This window comes from Nycticebus coucang, chromosome 9 (assembly GCF_027406575.1).
Source record: "Nycticebus coucang isolate mNycCou1 chromosome 9, mNycCou1.pri, whole genome shotgun sequence".
NCBI lineage: Eukaryota > Metazoa > Chordata > Mammalia > Primates > Lorisidae > Nycticebus > Nycticebus coucang.
Window position 1 is genome coordinate 128,728,678 of NC_069788.1, and position 19,447 is coordinate 128,748,124.

At 41.7% G+C, this 19,447-nt stretch overlaps 1 protein-coding gene across 5 annotated transcripts in view; it reads left to right on the plus strand.

Moving 5' to 3' along the window:
- The window catches only part of DAAM1 (dishevelled associated activator of morphogenesis 1), a 193,465-nt gene that overhangs the window by 128,017 nt on the left and 46,001 nt on the right, over nucleotides 1–19,447 (plus strand). For all 5 annotated transcript variants that reach the window (XM_053601645.1, XM_053601647.1, XM_053601646.1 and 2 more), the window contains exons 4-7: nucleotides 10,705–10,776; nucleotides 16,086–16,180; nucleotides 18,063–18,396; nucleotides 19,329–19,439. In XM_053601645.1, coding sequence (XP_053457620.1) covers nucleotides 10,705–10,776; nucleotides 16,086–16,180; nucleotides 18,063–18,396; nucleotides 19,329–19,439 — 612 coding nt within the window. The remainder of the gene's footprint in view (nucleotides 1–10,704; nucleotides 10,777–16,085; nucleotides 16,181–18,062; nucleotides 18,397–19,328; nucleotides 19,440–19,447) is intronic.

The window sequence follows — 19,447 nt, forward strand, 5'->3', positions numbered from 1 at the left end:
CAATTTTTGTGAGTGGGGAAAGGTGTGGGTCCAGTTTCAGTCTTTCACATGTAGACATCCAGTTCTCCCAACACCATTTATTGAATAGGGAGTCTTTCTCCCAAGGTATGTTCTTGTTTGGTTTATCGAAGATTAGGTGGTTGTAAGATGTTAGTTTCCTTTCTTGGTTTTCAATTCCATTCCAAGTGTCTATGTCTCTGTTTTTGTGCCAGTACCATGCTGTCTTGACCACTATGGCTTTGTAGTACAGACTAAAATCTGGTATGCTGATGCCCCCAGCTTTATTTTTATTACTAAGAACTGCCTTAGCTATACGGAGTTTTTTCTGGTTCCATACAAAACGCAGAATCATTTTTTCCAAATCTTGAAAGTACGATGTTGGTATTTTGATAGGAATGGCATTGAATAGGTAGATTGCTTTGGGAAGTATACACATTTTAACAATGTTGATTCTTCCCATCCATGAGCATGGTATGTTCTTCCATTTGTTAATATCCTCTGCTATTTCCTTTCTGAGGATTTCATAGATTTCTTTATAGAGGTCCTTCACCTCCTTTGTTACGTATATTCCTAGGTATTTCATTTTCTTTGAGACTATGGTGAAGGGAGTTGTGTCCTTAATTAGCTTCTCATCTTGACTGTTATTGGTGTATACAAAGGCTACTGACTTGTGGACATTGATTTTATATCCTGAAACATTACTGTATTTTTTGATGACTTCTAGGAGTCTTGTGGTTGAGTCTTTGGGGTTCTCTAAGTATAGGATCATGTCGTCAGCAAAGAGGGAGAGTTTGACCTCCTCTGCTCCCATTTGGATTCCCTTTATTTCCTTGTCTTGCCTAATTGTATTGGCTAGAACTTCCAGCACTATGTTGAATAGTAAAGGTGACAGAGGACAACCTTGTCTGGTTCCAGTTCTAAGAGGAAAAGCTTTCAGTTTTACTCCATTCAGTAAAATATTGGCTGTGGATTTGTCATAGATAGCTTCAATCAGTTTTAGAAATGTGCCACCTATGCCTATACTCTTCAGTGTTCTAATTAGAAAAGGATGTTGGATTTTATCAAATGCTTTTTCTGCATCTATTGAGAGGATCATGTGATCTTTATTTTTGCCTCTGTTAATATGGTGGATAACGTTTATGGACTTGCGTATGTTAAACCAGCCTTGCATCCCTGGGATGAAGCCTACTTGATCATGATGGATGACTTTTTTGATGATAAGCTGTAATCTATTGGCTAGGATTTTGTTGAGAATTTTTGCATCTATATTCATGAGTGAGATTGGTCTGAAATTCTCCTTTTTGTTTGGGTCTTTTCCTGGTTTTGGTATGAGGGTGATGTTTCGTTCATAGAATGTGTTGGGGAAGATTCCTTCTTCCTCAATTTTTTGGAATAATTTCTGCAGTACAGGAATAAGCTCTTCCTTGAAGGTTTGATAGAATTCTGGTGTGAAGCCATCTGGACCAGGGCATTTTTTGGTTGGAAGATTTTTTATTGTTTCTTTGATCTCAGTGCTTGAAATTGGTCTGTTCGGGAGCTCTATTTCTTCCTGGCTAAGTCTAGGGAGAGAGTGTGATTCCAAATATTTATCTGTTTCCTTCACATTGTCAAATTTCTGGGCATAGAGTTTCTGGTACTATTCAGAGATAATCTCTTGTATCTCTGTGGGATCATTTGTTATTTCCCCTTTATCATTTCTGATTGAGGTTACTAGAGATTTTACTTTTCTATTCCTCGTTAGTCTGGCCAATGGTTTATCTATTTTATTTATTTTTTCAAAAAACCAACTCCTTGTTTCATTAATTTTCTGAATGAGTCTTTTGTTTTCAATTTCATTGATCTCTGATTTGATTTTGGATATTTATTTTCTTGTACTGGGTTTAGACTTAGATTGTTCTTCTTTTTCTAATTCCATAAGATGGCTTGTGAGTTTGTTGATGCATTCTCTTTCTGTTTTTCCAATGTAGGCATCTAAAGCGATGAATTTTCCTCTCAAAACTGGTTTTGCAGTATCCCACAGGTTTTGGTAGCTTGTGTCTTCATTGTTGTTATGCTCAAGGAAGTTAATGATTTCCTGTTTTATTTCTTCCTGCACCCATCTGTTATTCAACAGAAGATTGTTTAATTTCCATGCCTTTGGGTGGGGTCAAGCATTTTTGTTAGATTTGAGTTCCACCTTTACTGCCTTATGGTCTGAGAAGATACAAGGTAAAATTTCAATTCTTTGGATTCTGTTGATACTTGTTTTGTGTCCCAGGATATGATCAATTTTGCAGAATGTTCCATGGGGTGATGAGAAGAATGTATATTCTTTATCTTTGGGGTGGAGTGTTCTATATGCGTCTATCAAGCACAATTGTTCTAGGGTCTCATTTAAATCTCTTATATCTTTGTTTAATTTCTGTTTAGACGATCTGTCCAGCTCTGTAAGAGGAGTGATAAAGTCCTCTGTTATTATGGTATTATCAGATATCATATGGCTCAGACTGAGTAAGGTCTGTTTCAAGAATCTGGGAGCATTTAAATTGGGTGCAAAAATATTTAGAATTGAAATGTCTTCTTGTTGTATTTTTCCTTTGACCAACATAAAGTGACCATCTTTGTCTCCTTTGACTTTAGTTGCTTTAAATCCACATGATTCTGAAAACAAGATTGCAACTCCTCTTTTCTTCTGAATTCCGTTTGCCTGAAAAATTGTCTTCCAACCCTTGACTCGGAGCTTTAATTTGTCTTTTGAAGCCAGGTGTGTTTCTTGCAGGCAGCAAATGGATGGCTTGTGTTTTTTAATCCAGTCAGCCAATCTATGTCTCTTCAGTGGGGAATTCAAGCCATTAACATTTATTGAGATAATTGATAAGTGTGGTAGTATTCTATACGTCTTATTTTGTGAGAGTCCATTGCTTAGTTTTATCTTTTGCATCAGTGTGGAGGTTAGGTTCTGTCCTTTAATTTCTGAGTTCTTACTTTGCTGCTGATCCATTGTGGTGGTCAGTGTGCAGAACAGGTTGAAGTATTTCCTGTAGAGCTGGTCTTCTTGTGGCGAATTTCCTCAATGTTTGTATATCCGTAAATGATTTGATTTCTCCGTCAATTTTGAAGCTTAGCTTAGCAGGGTACAGAATTCTGGGCTGAAAATTGTTCTGTTTAAGTAGATTAAAGGTAGATGACCATTGTCTTCTTGCTTGGAAAGTTTCATTAGAGAAGTCTGCGGTCACTCTGATGGATTTGCCCCTGTAGGTCAACTGGCGCTTACTCCTGGCAGCTTGCAGAATCTTTTCTTTGGTCTTGACTTTGGACAGGTTCATCACAATGTGTCTTGGAGAAGCTCGGTTAGAGTTGAGGCGACCTGGGGTCCGATAGCCCTCTGAAAGCAGTGTGTCAGAATCTTTGGGAAATTTTCTTTTATAATATTCTCTAGTATGGCTTCCATTCCTCTGGGGCATTCTTCTTCCCCTTCTGGAATTCCTATAACTCGTATATTGGAACGCTTCATAAAGTCCCATAATTCTGACAGTGAACGTTCTGCTTTCTCTCTCTTCTTTTCTGCCTCTTTTACTATCTGAGTTATCTCAAGAACTTTGTCTTCTACCTCTGACATTCTTTCTTCTGCATGGTCTAACCTGTTGCTGATACTTTCCATTGCATCTTTAAGTTCCCTAATTGACTGTTTCAGTTCCTTCAGCTCTGCTATATCCTTTTTATATTCTTCATATTGTTCATCTCTTATTTGATTCTGTTTTTGGATTTCCTTTTGGTTATTTTCCACTTTATTAGCTGTTTCCTTCATTGTTTCCATCATTTCTTTCATTGTTTTCAACATGTGTATTCTTAATTCCCTTTCTGTCATTCCTAACATTTCTGTATAGGTGGAATCTTCTGCAGTAGCTACCTCATGGTCCCTTTGCGGGGTTGTTCTGGACTGGTTCTTCATGTTGCCTGGAGTTTTCTGCTGATTCTTCCTCATGAGTGATTTCTTTTATCTTTTTCCTTGCCCTAATTTTCCTTTCACTTCCTCTTGCTCTTTATGTTCTCGTGCCTGTGGACTAAGGGTTACAGGACCAGAAGTGTGAGAAGGTTGAAGAGCAAAAAAGGGATGAAAGAAAGGAGGACAAAGTGATAAGAAAAAAAAAAGAAAAATAGAGTAAGGAGAGGGGGTGGGTAAAAGGAATATTGACAAAAGAAGAGAGGCACAGGAAGAGGGAGACAGAACAATATAGGTGTACAGTAGGGTACTTTGACACAACCTTAAAAAAACCCCACCTTCTCGGGGTACCCAGTTGGGTGGTTCCCTTGAGGTGAGCAGCTCTTTGCTAACCTGATCAGACACAGTTCCCCACCTCCACCAAATGGAGAGGAAAGACAAAAATGCTATAAATCAAACCAAAACAAGCAAACCGAAAACTTTACAGGATAAAATTGGGTGAAAGAACAAATAATAGCGGTAGAAACACTAGCAAAAATGAAGTTCTAGTTATTGAAAAAGGCAGCAATGGGAAATTATAATGAAACTAGAAAAATTGAGAAAGAAAAAGGATCTGTATGGAAAAGGTTGAAATTAAAAAACAAAACAACATCAAAATAAACAGAAAAAGCAACCAAACCAAAAAAAAAAACCACACAACCAAAGACAAAGCAGTATGTATATGTTATTGAATGTTGTCTGGGCAACACGTTGTCTTCTTGGGTATGAGATGTTAATCACAGTTCTGATATGACTGGAGGCTGCTGATTTCTCAAATCCCAGCAGGTAGACATCCTAAATCTCTCTTCAGCCCACTTAAAAGGCACTTTGAACTTGTAAACTTGCTGAGCAGAAGCTTTCCCAGAAAAGTGCTTGTCACTGGAATCACTGTTGAAGTGGCTATCCTCTTACCCAGTGTGCCAAAACCGGTCTCACTCTGCCCCCGAGGGTTAGGGCTGCAAGGCGGCTCAGACCCCACCCTTAGGCTACTTGGTCGCTGGGTTACCAGCTCCCACCCGGTTCTAGCTCTGCGACCCTGAGGGCAGAGCTTGCTGGGGCAGATCACTCACAATGGCTCCCTGTGACCCACAGCCAAACACTATTAGTTCCGTCTGGCTCAGCGGCTCAGACTGGGGCCCTAGACAACGGCCAAAATTCTCTGCACTCCCGCTCAGGCTGTCCCCAAGGCAGTTCAACTGAGTGCCAAGTCCAAAGACACCTAAACAGTTCACAGGTAAGGCCTTTCTGGTTTGCAGTCCCGCTGCTTCTGAACTTACATTTGCGGGCAGGTTTAGACGGATTGAACACACGTGACCACTTGCCGTTTTTCCACTGTTTTAGTCCTCCTCTTGCTCTTTATGTTCTCATGCCTGTGAGTCCGAGAAGTGAAAGGAGGAGAAGAAGGGGTCCAGAAGTCTCTCGCTGACTCCCTGTATCCTCACAGGGGTGATGATAGGAGATCCCACCAGCCAGCGATGCCTGGAGTCCTATCTCCCCAGACTCACGGTGCCCAGATGCAAGGAAGCTGTTACTCGGCCGCCATCTTGCTCCACCTCCTGCTATGCTATTTTTAGAAATAGGATTAAACTACGGTCAGGGAGCAGTGAGCTTGGTAAGAAAGTGGACTTTGCAGGCAGGGTAGGTAGGTCATTGCTTCTCTAGAAAAAACTCTGATTACTGGGCAAATTTCAAACACTTTAAATACCGCTTTTGTAGTACACAAGGGCAGATAGTCAAATAGTGATGACAGATTGTGTGGTCTGAAAAGCCTAAATATTTCCTGTCTGACCCTTTTCAGAAAATTTTTACCGATTCTTCATTGTTCCAGGTCCTTCCATCTGCATTATAGACACCTTTTGAGAAGATAGTGCTTATACTGTTATTGAGCCACAGGGGAGAGTTAGCATAAGTTATTTGCAGGGACTTCCACAAAGTATTTTTACATCTTCTATCTTCGCTGCTTGGACCTGGGCTCCCAGTGGCACCTGCAGCCTGTCTTACGAGTTCTCTTGGATGTGACATGTGTCATGTGACATGTGTCATGAAGCTGTACCTACCAGGGTAAACTATGCTGGCCTGTCTCCCCCTTCTTGGTTAGTTTTCTGTAAAAATTCTAGGTGTAGAGTGGATTTATTTAACATGCATTGTGTTCATTAGCATATGAGGCTGGGGCCATGATATCTAGAATAGTATCGACAATTTAATACAATAAGGTAACTATTTTGTTCATTTGCAAGAGATACAATTCCTTGATCCTATATATGATCACAGTTAACTCGAATTTCCTAAAAACATTTTCTTTGCAAATAGAACAGGTTTTTATTAGTAATTAGTTACCTTTTCTCTCTACCGAAAATGATGAGAATAAAATTTACTTTATGTCATACTGAAACAATACTCTTCTGCTGTCGAAATGTGTTTGGTTAAACCTTAACATAGCTCCACTATTTTTGAGGTGATGTTACTATTATACATTGCTGGATTTTTAGCCAACCTTGATAGAGAAATAGCATGTCTTTTCTGACCAATATTATCTAAGAATCTTGTGGATTTATAATAGCACATGTGGAGATTTATGGCTTTAGTTGACCAAACTAATGTTGTTTCAGCCTGTGGTTTGTGGTCTAGTGATAGCCACAGAGCACTTCCTTTACAACTTTCTGCTCTGCCGGTTGTGGGCTTTACTAGGGAGCATCTTAAACTAAAGGGAAACTCTACCAGTATTTACACATTATTATTTGGGAAATAATCCTATTAAGAAAGTGTCCTGTAGTCATTTCAAAAGCAGTTAATGTTACTTAAAGACTTAATTTTATAACTGCATTTTGAGTCCACTTATGTCAATGGAAGGCTTCAGCTGCTGCCAAGAAATTGTTTGTCACACCAATTTCTAAATATGTAAGTGTGGAAACAGAACATTGAGCATGCTTTGGTACATAAATCTTGTCCCCACACACAGTTTCTTTACAGCATAAGCAGTTAATATTGGAGTTATAATGTGTTTTAGGAATAGACAATTCACTGAGAGAAGACAACTAGTTGAGAAATATTTTAAATTGTTTGCCACAGCAGGTGGAGGGGTGCCCTGGTAGTGCAGGCCTGAGACATGTCAAATTCTGAAGGGTTGTGATGCATTTCATGTTGAACAGAACAGGAGACAAAGCTAAACTCTTGTTCTAACAGAGTACCTACTACTTTACAACTTGCTTCTGTTTAATTGTGGAAATAGTGTATGTTCTTGTTAAAATAAAAACGTGAATTGTATAGAAGTTTGTAAGTAAAATAATTCCTTTCCTTCTACTGCCCTGAGATAGACATTATTAAATTTTGTTTATATTTCTAGAGATGTTTTTGTATAGTTTACACATATTTTTCCCTAGAAATGTGAAATAATGTTATGAAGCATTTTTCCCTCAACTGTATGTTTTGTCATTTTTAATAGCATTGTGTAATTCTGCTTCAGTCTTTATTACTGCTACATAGTATTAATAATTTACTCAGCCGTCCCCCTCCATATGTTTCCTTCTTTTAATCATTTGTTAATTAATTCAAACAGTACTGCAGTAAAACATGTTTGTGATCAAATATCACGTGTAAATATGTAATTATGGACTAAATTCCTGAAAGTAAATTTACAGGGTCAAAGGCTATATACACTTCGAATTTGAACAATTATTACCAATATTTACTTCCAGAGTAGTTGCTCCGATTTTGAGTCCCTGTAAGAGGGACTTTAAATGCCCCTGGCTGGGGACTCTGCAGCGGAAGCCTCATCCTCGTCACAGCTCACAGTCATCAGCGTGCTGTGTGTGTGCTGTTCCGAGTGCTTGCTGAGACTGTCTGAAGTAGGCACATACCTTACAGATAAGGAAACTGAAAGTGAGTCACACTGACATTGAGTTACTTCACCTGTCTGCTTAAAAGTAGCCTAGGTAGGAAGTCTGTAAAGATGCTGGTGCGCTTCTAATCCACGAGGAGGCAAGGGGACGCAGGCGGCTTGGAGGTGACAGGTTACTGCCTCAGAAGGAGTGAAAACTAATGGACAAAACTATATTGGGAAAAATACAGGTACCATTGTGTAATTTAAAGAGGATGGGGGAGGAGCTCTTGGAATTCTCTACTAGCCACTGATCAGAGACTCGCAATGAAAAATGTGCCCTTTGGAAATGAAATGAGGTTGGAAAGACTATGTGTTTCTTTATCTTATAAATTAGTTGGTCATCGGACTCATTTTTTCTTTTTTAAAGGAAAAGAAAAAGCAATGTTCTTGAAGGCTCCCTGTACTGTATAAGTGACCTTTTCTGGCAAAGGTTTCTCCCAGCCCCCAGAATTTTGGATAAAGGGAGCAAAGCAGACAGCCCAGAAGAGAAGCTAACATAGTGGTCAGTGCAAGCAGAGCGTCCCAGGTGGATATTCCCATGTAGATGGCTATTGACCTCCGAAGGAAACAGGAAGCGACAGATGAGAGAAATAATGAAATAATTCCCCAACCTCCCCAACCCCTGCCAGAGAGCGATTGTATTCGTCTCCTTCCGGCCTGTGCCCCTGCAGAGCCACGGACCCTTAAAAGCCACTCAGAGCAGGGCAGAGTTTTGCCTCACGGGTGGAAGTTTGGCTTCGCCACTGCAGCACTCATGTGCGTGGGAGAGCCAGGACTGCACAGGGGCCATGGACGTGCACTGCCAAAGTAAAGAACGGGGGATTGCCCCAGGAACAGAGTGGTCACCGTGGGTGCTTTCACCAGGCACTTTCACAGACTTGGACTCCTTTGATTTTTCTCAGCACTGAGGCACGTGACATAAAAACGAAACGCTCTTCTTCTTTCGACTCCAGTATCTAGGTGTACTGTTGATCTGTTTGTGTTATTAAAGCATTTCCAAAGTGTAAACATTTCTCTCTATATGCTAATGATCTCTGTTGCTAACCACGAATATGAAGCTTTCAATGGATAGGCTCTCGTGGGACTGCAAGCATAGGACTTGATTTTGTTTTAGTTTTGGAAATTTACCCTCGTTTGGGGGAATGGAAAGATCTGGCACTGTCTATTTCATTTTATAGGTTCCAGTACCATTGAGGATCACTGTGAGTTTTGGCTTGTTAAATACATTGGTAACAATGGGGTTTTGCTAATTTTAATATTCCCTTTTAAGAGGAAAGAAGAGTTCGGCCTTTATTCTACTACTATAGCTATTTTATTAACATGGTGAATTATAATCAGGGGCTGTTCCTAAAAAGTCATCAGGTTTCCTCAACTTTTTAAAACCATGGAAGTGTAATCCAGTCCAACTTCAAAGTCACGGCAATAGCCTTTATCCCTGTCATCTGGCCTGTTCCAGATGAAGTTCACACAACTGCCTGGGTTCAGGTATCAGTTATTACCAGCTTTTAGGGCACTTTACACAATAGTTACTTTGCCCCCTTGTTGTGACTACTTAAAAAATAGTTTTGAAGTTACGTTTCTTTTATCCCACTTGTGTAACCTGTCTGGAAAGATTTGCATAGAGAAAGTGTTTTTTGTTGAGGTACAGTAAAAGCCCCACATTGAAATCACTCTCCCCAAGACTGGGATTCTGACACCAGAACACTCTGAGTAGGGAGTGACCGTGTTGTCGGCAGCAGCGGCAGCCATGTGAACAAGCCTCCCATGGGGCGGGAATGCTGATGGTACTGAGAACCCCTCTGAAGGCGAAGCTAAAAAAATAGCTAAAAATGTCCCTGTCAGGTCTGTTTGATCTGACAGATGACTCACGGTCACATAGGTGTGCAAAAATGCATGGAAACTGCTGACCACAAAGCCATCCACGGGTGAGCTCAGTCTGAGGTGGGAGCAAAGCCCACAAACAACTTTTTTTTTGAGGTTTGGGTTCAGATCAGCACAGATCTCCCATCCACGGAAGCCTGGGGGACCCTGGGGTTGGCTCCAGGTCACCGTGGTCTGTGAGACATGAGGCTGGCTAGAGCAGTTTAGGAATGGGTTCCTGAACTCCATGGGTTTCCACCCTTGTTCACTCAGAGGGTGCATTTTCTATAAGAATCCTGAGCTCTGGCAGCAGGAGGGCTGGCCTGGGCCCCGCATGTGCCCTTTTCACTGCCTTGCCGTCAATGTCAGCTTTAGTCTGTCCCTTCCTCTGCAGCAGTACCTGGACCTGACCACACAAATGAAACCCTCCTTCAAAATGTGTCCTGTTTGCTGGAGTCCGAATACACTAACTGAAAAAGTCTGGTTAACACATGGCTGAGTCAGGCGGCCATGCCAAAGGCAGGCGTGTCACCCAGCAGGACCGCTGTTAGTGTGACAGAGAACCTGGAGGTCGTTTGTCTCCAGTGCCCTTCCCAGGACCCTTGTGCCCCTGGGGAAAACAGCCCCATGCCACAGTGTGGCTGAGTTCCCATCTAAATTCTCCTGGACCTGGGCAGAGCCTGTGGCTCAAAGGAGTAGGGCGCCGGCCCCATATACCAAAGGTGGGGGGTTCAAACCCAGCCCCGGCCAAATAAATAAATTAATTAATAAATTAATTCTTCTGGACCACCCAACCCAGACTTCAGTTCCTCTGTGGAAATGGGACTGAAAGGCCACCTAGTCAGTGGACAGTCGGTGACTTCAAGCCAACATTTACAAACAGATCTCTCCCATCTCAGTGTCACCTCATGGCTTGTGTGGCCATTGTCTGGGAAGTCAGTGCTGCTGGCTGCTGTCTGTCTGCATCTGGTGCTAAGTCACTTTTTTTTTTTTTCCTTCTTAGGACCAAGAAGAAAACAAGGGAGCTACAAGTTGGCCCGAATTCTACATCGATCAGCTTAATTCCATGGCGGCTGTAGGTAGACTTTATGTTCTGTGACGCACAGTTTAAAATGCCTAGTACAAGCTAAACAGTTACACGGTAACTTCTATTGAGACCCACCAAATGGCGCTACCTTTCCTCCGAATGCCACCCTAAACACTCCTGTTGAAAGAAGAACGAGGGCAGGAGTGGCACTTGGCAAAATGATTTTTCCAGAAAGTTTTAAATAAAATCAGCACACACTAAAATATAATTGAGTTTAATGTTATAAGAGGAAATGTAATCTGGAATCTGGCTTGTGTTTAATTTCAGCATGCAATTGCTCTTACTGGTCCTTGGAGCTTTGTTATGGCAGCACCATTTTAAAAGTTATGCCACTTAAAAATAGCATGATCAAACCACTTCTTCACTGTACTCTTCTCATTTTCTTTCTTACTGGGAACTTGGATATTTTCCAGATTTTTCACTTTACAAGGGGGCCAGGGTACTCCTATACTCATATAATAGATAAGGAATTCATGGAATAAGTGGCTGAATGAAAAAGCATTATAATAATAGCACCGAAATGCCATTGGAAAAATCTTTGATACAGGGATTTTTGGTTCAGTAATTGTTTAAAATGTATCGTCGATGTCTTAAGATAGGAACTTCGATCTCAGGGATGTGTCTATGATGTCAGCATTCCGAGCAGCTCGAGGGGCACCCCCAATCATGGCTAAAATTCACAGCAAAAAATAAGTCATCAACTTCTCAGCTGTAGTAGCTCATATCTTGTTACTGTTGACAAAAATTAGAGGTTGCCCACAGTAGATCACGGTCTTTGCCTTGGAGCACTCACAATTTTAAGAGTCAATCTGTATATTCAGCTTTGAGTTTAATATCCAGGCAGCTGGTAGCTTCTACAACATTTCTCTCCACCTCTCTCTCCCAACCTCTCCAGAGTCCTGATGGAAAATTGATTACTTATCACTTAAAACAAGCATTCAAAGTGCCTAATATTCTGCTACTACAGCAAAAGTTAAGAATGAATTAGAATATATGAACCATTCATACATTTGCTAAACTTTTAGAGGTCTTGACTTTTAGTAACTTTTTAGCTTTTTCTTTGAGGATGTTTCTTTTGCTGTCATGCAATGAATAATAAACAACCTGGTAAATGTGAACAGGGCTGTATAAATAATAGAAGAAACTGCACATTTTTACCCGAAGGGTTTCTAGTCTGAAAGCAGCAGAAAAGGACAGAATATAACTGCCTTATCCTTCCTGTTCAAGGCATTCTGCACAACACCAAAGATGAGAAAAGGTGATCTCAGCACTGGTGCACACACACTGACAGAATGTGAGAGGCGTGAGGCCCACCAGTGACTGTCTGTGCATCCAGCCAAGCAGTAATAATTCGGTGCCACTTACATTTCCTGCAATTTAGAGGCTATTTTTTGAATTATTGCTCTTGGCAGTTAGGGGGAAAAAGACACATCTCTCTCTGTCAGCAGTGTTTAATGTCTCACAACAGAAGTTGCTTCCTTGCTGATGAATTCCCTTCTATAAATGGGGACATACCCAGTACTGTGGTTTCCCCTTTCTTCAAACATTGGGTCCCCTGGATTGTTTCTCCTCTAGTGACACAACCTCTGCCTCATCTTAAGCAGACTTGCTGATCCCTGGGCTACGGGTATGTTCCTAGCCCCGCTAAAGCTGCCGTTTTCTTCCATCCAGATCCTTGGACTGGTCTTTGCTCCACTCTTGAGTAGTCTACATTTAATTGGTGCATATGTAGTTCTTAATTCAAAATCTTCCCAGGAGAATCAAAAAGCTGTTAAATTGTCAGTATGTCAAATGCCTAAGAGCTTTCTAATTCTCCTTTTAGGACTGAGCCAACATCTTTCCAGAGTAAAAGGTATTAACAGTCCATGAATTAATGAGGCTTCAAAACTTGGGCACACTGAAAGGAGCAGGAGACCTGACAAGGCCGTAAGCCTGTGCTAGGTTTCCTGTTTTTGGTACTACCGTGGTTGCCGCCACTTCCTTGCATGGTTTTGCCCAGTCCCTCTGATAATCTGTACTGGAGAATTCCTGACAACACACAGTAGAAATCCTGAGACGTTGTCCGTGGGGCAGTGGAAAGACACACAGTGCCTCTGAGTCCTTTCATGGCCCAGCAGCAAGACTGCAAGGCTCACACTTGAGGGACCTGTTAAAGGGGCATCTGTCCACGTTGCTGTCACCCCTTATCTACAGCATCAACAGAGACCCCTGCCTCACCTGCCAGGCAGGGTGACCAGCGCTCTGCATGTTTTAGATCCTACCAGCATCCTAGTAAGTGCTTTTTACACACAAGGACTCTGAGGTTCAAGAAAGGTTATGTTGCCCCAGGTCATCTAATTAGGAATTTAGACCTATGAGTCTGAGCCCAGAAACTCCTTTCCAATTTGCCTCCTCCTAGCTCAATTGTTAAAACCCAGTGGCTTGTGAAAGGGACCTGGTAACCCCACCTCCCTGCCCCTCTGCGGTGGGGCAGGCATCTGTTTTCTTTACTGCCTCCAGAGTCTAATAAACAGTCCAGGTTGAGAACTAAAGCACTTACTAGTCCATGAAGCCAGCCTTTTGTGGAACAAGCTCGGTTACTTAGGGTAAGCCTCATTACAAGAAAGCTTTGTTCTTTAAAGGGCCCCTGAGTGATCCGTGGCTTTTAAAGCATGAAAAATAGTCTAATAAAGAGTCAGCTGACCTGACGGGCTCTAGAAGGCCCTGGGCTTGCTCACTCAGCCTTTCCTTGCTTTCTCTCGGAGGAGGAACATGAGGTGAAGTGCAGTAGATGTCGCGGGCTGGCTGATTGATTTTATACCACGGAAATGTTTCAAACAAGAGTTGAGTTCACAGCCGGGAATGATTTTTGCGCCGTGTCTGTCCGTGCACCTCTGTTAGCCCTGCGTGTTCCAATGGGAACCTTAGCAGCTTTGATAAGAAGGCCTGCTGCAAGGATGCGCTTCGTGCTTTGCCCACGTCTCGTGTGCACAGGTGTTTATTAAGTACAACGAGCAGTGAAGGAGGCCTGCCCTGTCCGTGCCAGGTGTGCACTAGATATCTTCAGAAATGTGGGCATGGCTCCCTTGTCTCCTAAAAGTCGCAAATTAAACCTTTTTCCTAAATATGAAGCTTGAAAACTTGAGACTATGTAAATTATGGGGTTTTTTTAACTCACATTAGAACATCAGATTTATCTACCGATATTTAATTTTCTCAAAACAAGTGCCGTCTTAGATTCAAATACAGTTGTATCCCATACAGAAGAGGTCATAGTCTCTTCTGTTTTGAGAGAAAGGCAATGTTCCTTATACAGGGCTGGGGGGAAAAGGTCCAATTTAGTTTTCTCTTGACACTTCATAAATCTCCCAACTCTGCTAGGGAGACCTAATGCGTAGTCTGCTGTTATTCAAATGTTCCACTCTCCCCAAGATCTCTAAAAGGATAAATGCCTGGAACGCTGGTGTTAGTCACCTACAAGGAAATGTGTAGTCTTTAATTTGGGGATAGTTTTGTGTGACGAAGCTTGGGAACAATGAACATTCATAAAAGGTTGATTCTGAGCTGCAGAGTCAAAGGGATTGCCTGAGAGTCCAAACGAATTCAGCTGTGTTGTTGGAGATTAAATGCGCTTGGCTGGATTTGTGTTGAATTTTCTGGGGGATGGGTCTCGTGGACAGAATTCACTGGCTATTTCTGCACGCAGCTTCCTCCCCAACCATCCCCTGATGACAGCTGTCCAGGCGCATCACCAGCAAGAAGACAGCTTTAGCAGAAGCAATAACACATTAAAAAAAAAAAAAGACTTTACTGGTTTTTATTTTTATTTTTTGCCATAAATGATACCAATGTTTTCATACGCTTTGGGCTTTGCCTTTCTTATTATGAAGACTTAAGCTTTAGTGAACATTTAGTTACTCAACGTTGATACTACTGATTTAAAAAAAAAAAATGAAGCCATCTGGATGATTTGTGTCCTGAAAGGGAGACACAGGGTCACCAAGACCCATGGATAAGAGCCAAGCTTTTCTTTTCCAATACAGTCACCCCAGTCTGTTTCCCAGCCAACGGTTTCATTCATCAGAACTAGTAGCAGGTGAAAAGATTGAGACGAGACAGCATATGTTCAGAAAAGGGACCAAGAGCTCTGTGGGTAGAGGCTCCTGGTACCCTAAGACTGGGAATACAGAGTGAAGAGGGAAGGAGAAGACCACGCACCTTGCTAGCATTCTGAACCACAGGACCACAGCTCCAATCTTCTTACTTAGAGCCTTGCTCCTGCAGTATCCATATGGCCTGGAAATTTGTCAGGAATGAAGCATCTCAGGCCTCACCCCAGGTTTACTGAGCCAAAGTCTGAGTCATAATGAGGTCCCCAGTTAATTGTCATATCCACAGTAAATTTTGAGCAGAGCTGCTCCAGCAGATCCCTGAGTGGGAGGAAAACACACACACACTCCCCATCTTGATTTCTAAATGACGTTGGGCCATTTCTAGGAGTTAAGCATATACTCTGAAGGAATTGTCCGCTCTACTCTCAGGTCAAATATATTGTTCCTCTTAAAAAACAATTTGATGTAACAAATTCCCTGTGGTCTTGGTTATACTTTTAGGCTGGGGAATAAGAATGGTAGTGTGGGAAGTTTTCTGCCCACCTCCTATGCTTAATATGTTATTAAATTTAATTGCCAGAATGTTACATTCACCTACAGGTCCAGTCTTCTTTGCATCAAATATAAACAGTAATATCCACATTAGAGTGTACTTATAGGATAGTTATTCAAATGTTTGAGCAACGTACCTTCTATGAAGAGTTCTAAACATTTTCTTAAAGTTTTAGTTAAAATGTGAAGGACTTACAATAGAAATAACAAATTTGTGAGGTTCTTAGTAGGTGTTGCTCTACATTTTGACTTTGTAGTAAATCTTTTTTTTGAGACAGAGTCTCACTATGTCACCCTCAGTAGAGTGCTGCAGCATCACAGCTCACAGCAACCTCAAACTCTTGGGTTCAAGCAGTTCTCTTGCCTGAGCTTCCCAGGTAGCTGGGACTACAGGCACCCACTACAACGCCGGCTGGTTTTTTGTTGCAGTTGTCATTGTCGTGTAGCTGGCCTAGGCCGGGTTCAAAGCCACCAGCCTGGGTGTATGTGGCTGGCACAGTAACCACTGTGCTATGGGCACCAAGCCGACTTTGTAGTAAATCTTAATCATGGATTTATTGATTATGTACATTTTACATGGAGTAACAAGTAATCTGTAGGTTTGTTTTGTTTGTAATGTAATTTGAAAAATTGAGTGCTGTTTTCTTTGCACAGAGAAAATCTCTGCTGGCTTTAGAGAAGGAAGAAGAAGAGGAGAGAAGTAAAACTATCGAGAGCTTGAAGACAGCGCTGAGGACGAAGCCAATGAGGTGGGCCCTGTAGCAGCTGCTCTTCCCCTTCTTCTTCCCTCCTCTTTTCAGCAATAGTCAAACCTTCCCGGAAGTCCTAAATTAAAAACATGTAATTGAACCATGGATAAAAGACTTTAATGTCAAGCAGTTAATAAAGGGATTTTCTTCTATGCAGACAGCCAGTAAAATGGCTGAAATTAAAAAGTGTGGAAAAATTGGGACCCTCATTCATTGCTGGTGGCAATGTAAAATTGGTGTGGCTTCTTTGGAAAAGAACTGAGTAGTGTCTCAGAATATTAAATATAGCGTTGCCCTACGCCCCAATAATTCTATTCCTACATATATAGTCAAGGGGAATGAAGATGTATCCCCTCAAAAACTTACACAAATGTTCATATCAGCATTTTTCATAATAGCCAAGAAGTAGAAGGAACTCGCATACCTGTCAACTGATGAATGAATGAATAAGATGGGCTGTGTCTACACAGTGAAATATTATTTGGTTACAGAAAGGATCAGAGACTGATATATGCTGGATACATGGAGTGATCTTGGAAATATTATGCTAACTGAAAGAAGCCAGTCACAGAAGACCATGTTATATGACTCTGTTTATATGAAATGTCTGGAACAGGCCAATCCATAGAGACAGAAAGTGTGTTAGTGGCTATGAGGGGTTGGAGAGGGAGAAATGGTCTTTTGGGGTGATTAAAATGTTCTAAAACTAGGTGATGTTGATAGATGCACAACTCTGTGAACATGTTAAAAACCACTAAATTGTGTACTTCAAAATGGTGGATTTTATGGCATGCGAATTACTCTAAATACAATGATTATTAAACAGAAACTGGGTAGACATTCTGGCAATAGTGATTCGTCAGTGATTCTCTGACGATCAGCTCGCTCTGTGTGCCTGCCGCCCCTTCAACTTTGCATTTGTGCCTCTAGGACAGCGGTTCTCAACCTTCCTAATGCTGCGACCCTTTAATACAGCTCCTGTGGGTCATGACCCACAGGTCGAGAACCGCTGCTCTAGGATTTGGGGAGCTGTTGGGGCTCTTACAGGTGCTATGAGTGAAGCCAACTGGTTTAAGGAACTTAGCGATATCTGAGTCACATGATTGGTGAAATGGCTAGAAAATATTCTTTTTCTTTGACTATAAAATGCAAACTAAAAAAACCTGTTGATTTATAAAAAAATACATATTATCGTCTGAGGGAGAGAGACTATCCAAAGTACATCGCTGTTCCTTCCAAACCGTTCAGGGACTTGGATGCACAGTTGTGCACTGTGAATTATTCCCACTGATCAACTGGGATGTAACATACGTGTTACGACTATTGATAAGATTAACACACAGTGATAAAGCATTGCTTTTTGTATTTTACCTACTGGGGTCCCATCCCAGTTAGCATCTCATACAAAAGAAGGGTGTTGGTACCAAAGCTTAGGGGTGACATTATCACTTCTTCAACAAGTAATGATCCTGGAATTTAAAGATGTTCCTTGACTTTCACCAATAGCTGGTTTGGGTCCATGGTCAGCCCATAAAAGCACACGAGATGTAGATTTTACAAAAACACAGGACCAGCAGATAATTCTAACCTAAGATGAGACATGTATTCTGAGTGTTCTCTGCTCCTCATTTTTTAATGGACGTATGATCTGTTAGTTGGGTCTTCATACCGGCTGAAGAGCATCTGCCTCCAATGGAGGGTTTAGACTTGACATTGAGTCTGTGCCAAGAAAGAAGCGTAGAATTAAGAAGACTTCATCAGCATAAGCCTTTTGGCACTTCAGGAGCTAAATCTTCTTGCTTGCCCCTCCAACCTCAGACTTTTCAGGGATATTACAAAACCCCAAGGGGACTTATGTCTGACGCCCTTCTCTCCGTGACAGGTTTGTAACCAGATTTATCGACTTGGACGGCCTGTCATGTATTCTCAACTTTCTAAAGACCATGGATTACGAGACCTCAGAGTCTCGGATACATACCTCTCTCATCGGATGCATAAAGGCGCTGATGAACAACTCTCAGGGCCGGGCTCATGTCCTGGCTCATTCTGAGAGTATCAATGTCATTGCTCAGAGTCTGAGCACCGAGAACATTAAGACAAAGGTGGCCGTGCTGGAAATCTTGGGCGCCGTGTGCCTGGTTCCTGGGGGCCACAAGCAGGTGCTGCAGGCCATGCTGCACTACCAGAAGTTCGCCAGCGAGAGGACCCGCTTCCAGGTGGGTGCGCCCCGCCCATCCTCATTCACCCCTTATTTAATTCTGCCTCAGCAGGTGCTTTCTCTGGCCCTAATGGGAGAACACGTTACTTGAGACTTCCCCCTGTGGTGACTACTCTCACTGTGACTTTAAACATTCCCTCCCTCTTAGGTCTAAGTACCAGCAAATAGGATATAGTTTTTACAGTTGATCAATCTGGAGTTTTAGATGTGCTGAACTTGACAAGGTGGCCTTATACCCTCCGTGTTATGCAGCACACATGTTTTGAGTCCACCAAATGGGCCCTTCTCTGAAAGTTTTACATGGTTGCCATTCTTGATTTGAATCTCAATATGAATAATGGGATCATGTTACTATTTTTACTCACATGTAGAAAGCAAGCAGAGGTAATGAAGCAGTCTTTTGTACTTTGTATATATGTGTATGTGAACATATATAAAGACTTTGAAAGTAGAATTTTTAGGATTAATCTTAAGTGGAAACAAATTGGTATAATTCTGACTAAACAAATGAGTTTAAAAGTTAACTTTTGGCAAAGCACAGAGGCTCATAATCCCGGCACTTTGGGAGGTTGAGATGGGGGAGATTGCTTGAGGCCTGGAATTCAAGATCAGCCTAGATAATATAGCAAAACCTTGTCTCTACAAAAACATAAAAAACCAAAACCAAACAAACTATATATGCTGGGCCTGGTGGCGTGTGCCTGTAATAATAGCTACTCGGGATGCCGAGGCAAGAGGATCACTTACACCCGGGAGTTTGAGGTTGTAGCAAGTTATGGTCACACCACCATCAAGCAGTAGAGGAAGATTCTCTAAAAAAATAAAATAAAATAGAAGTTAACTTCTGAACATTAAAAAAAAAAAATTCATGAAATGAGCATAGAGTGGTCATGATTCAGTCCTCTGCCTTTATTTTTGTGTCCTGGATAGACATTAATTAATGACTTGGATAAAAGCACCGGGCGGTACCGAGATGAAGTGAGCCTCAAGACGGCCATAATGTCCTTCATCAACGCAGTGCTGAGCCAAGGCGCAGGCGTGGTAAGAGC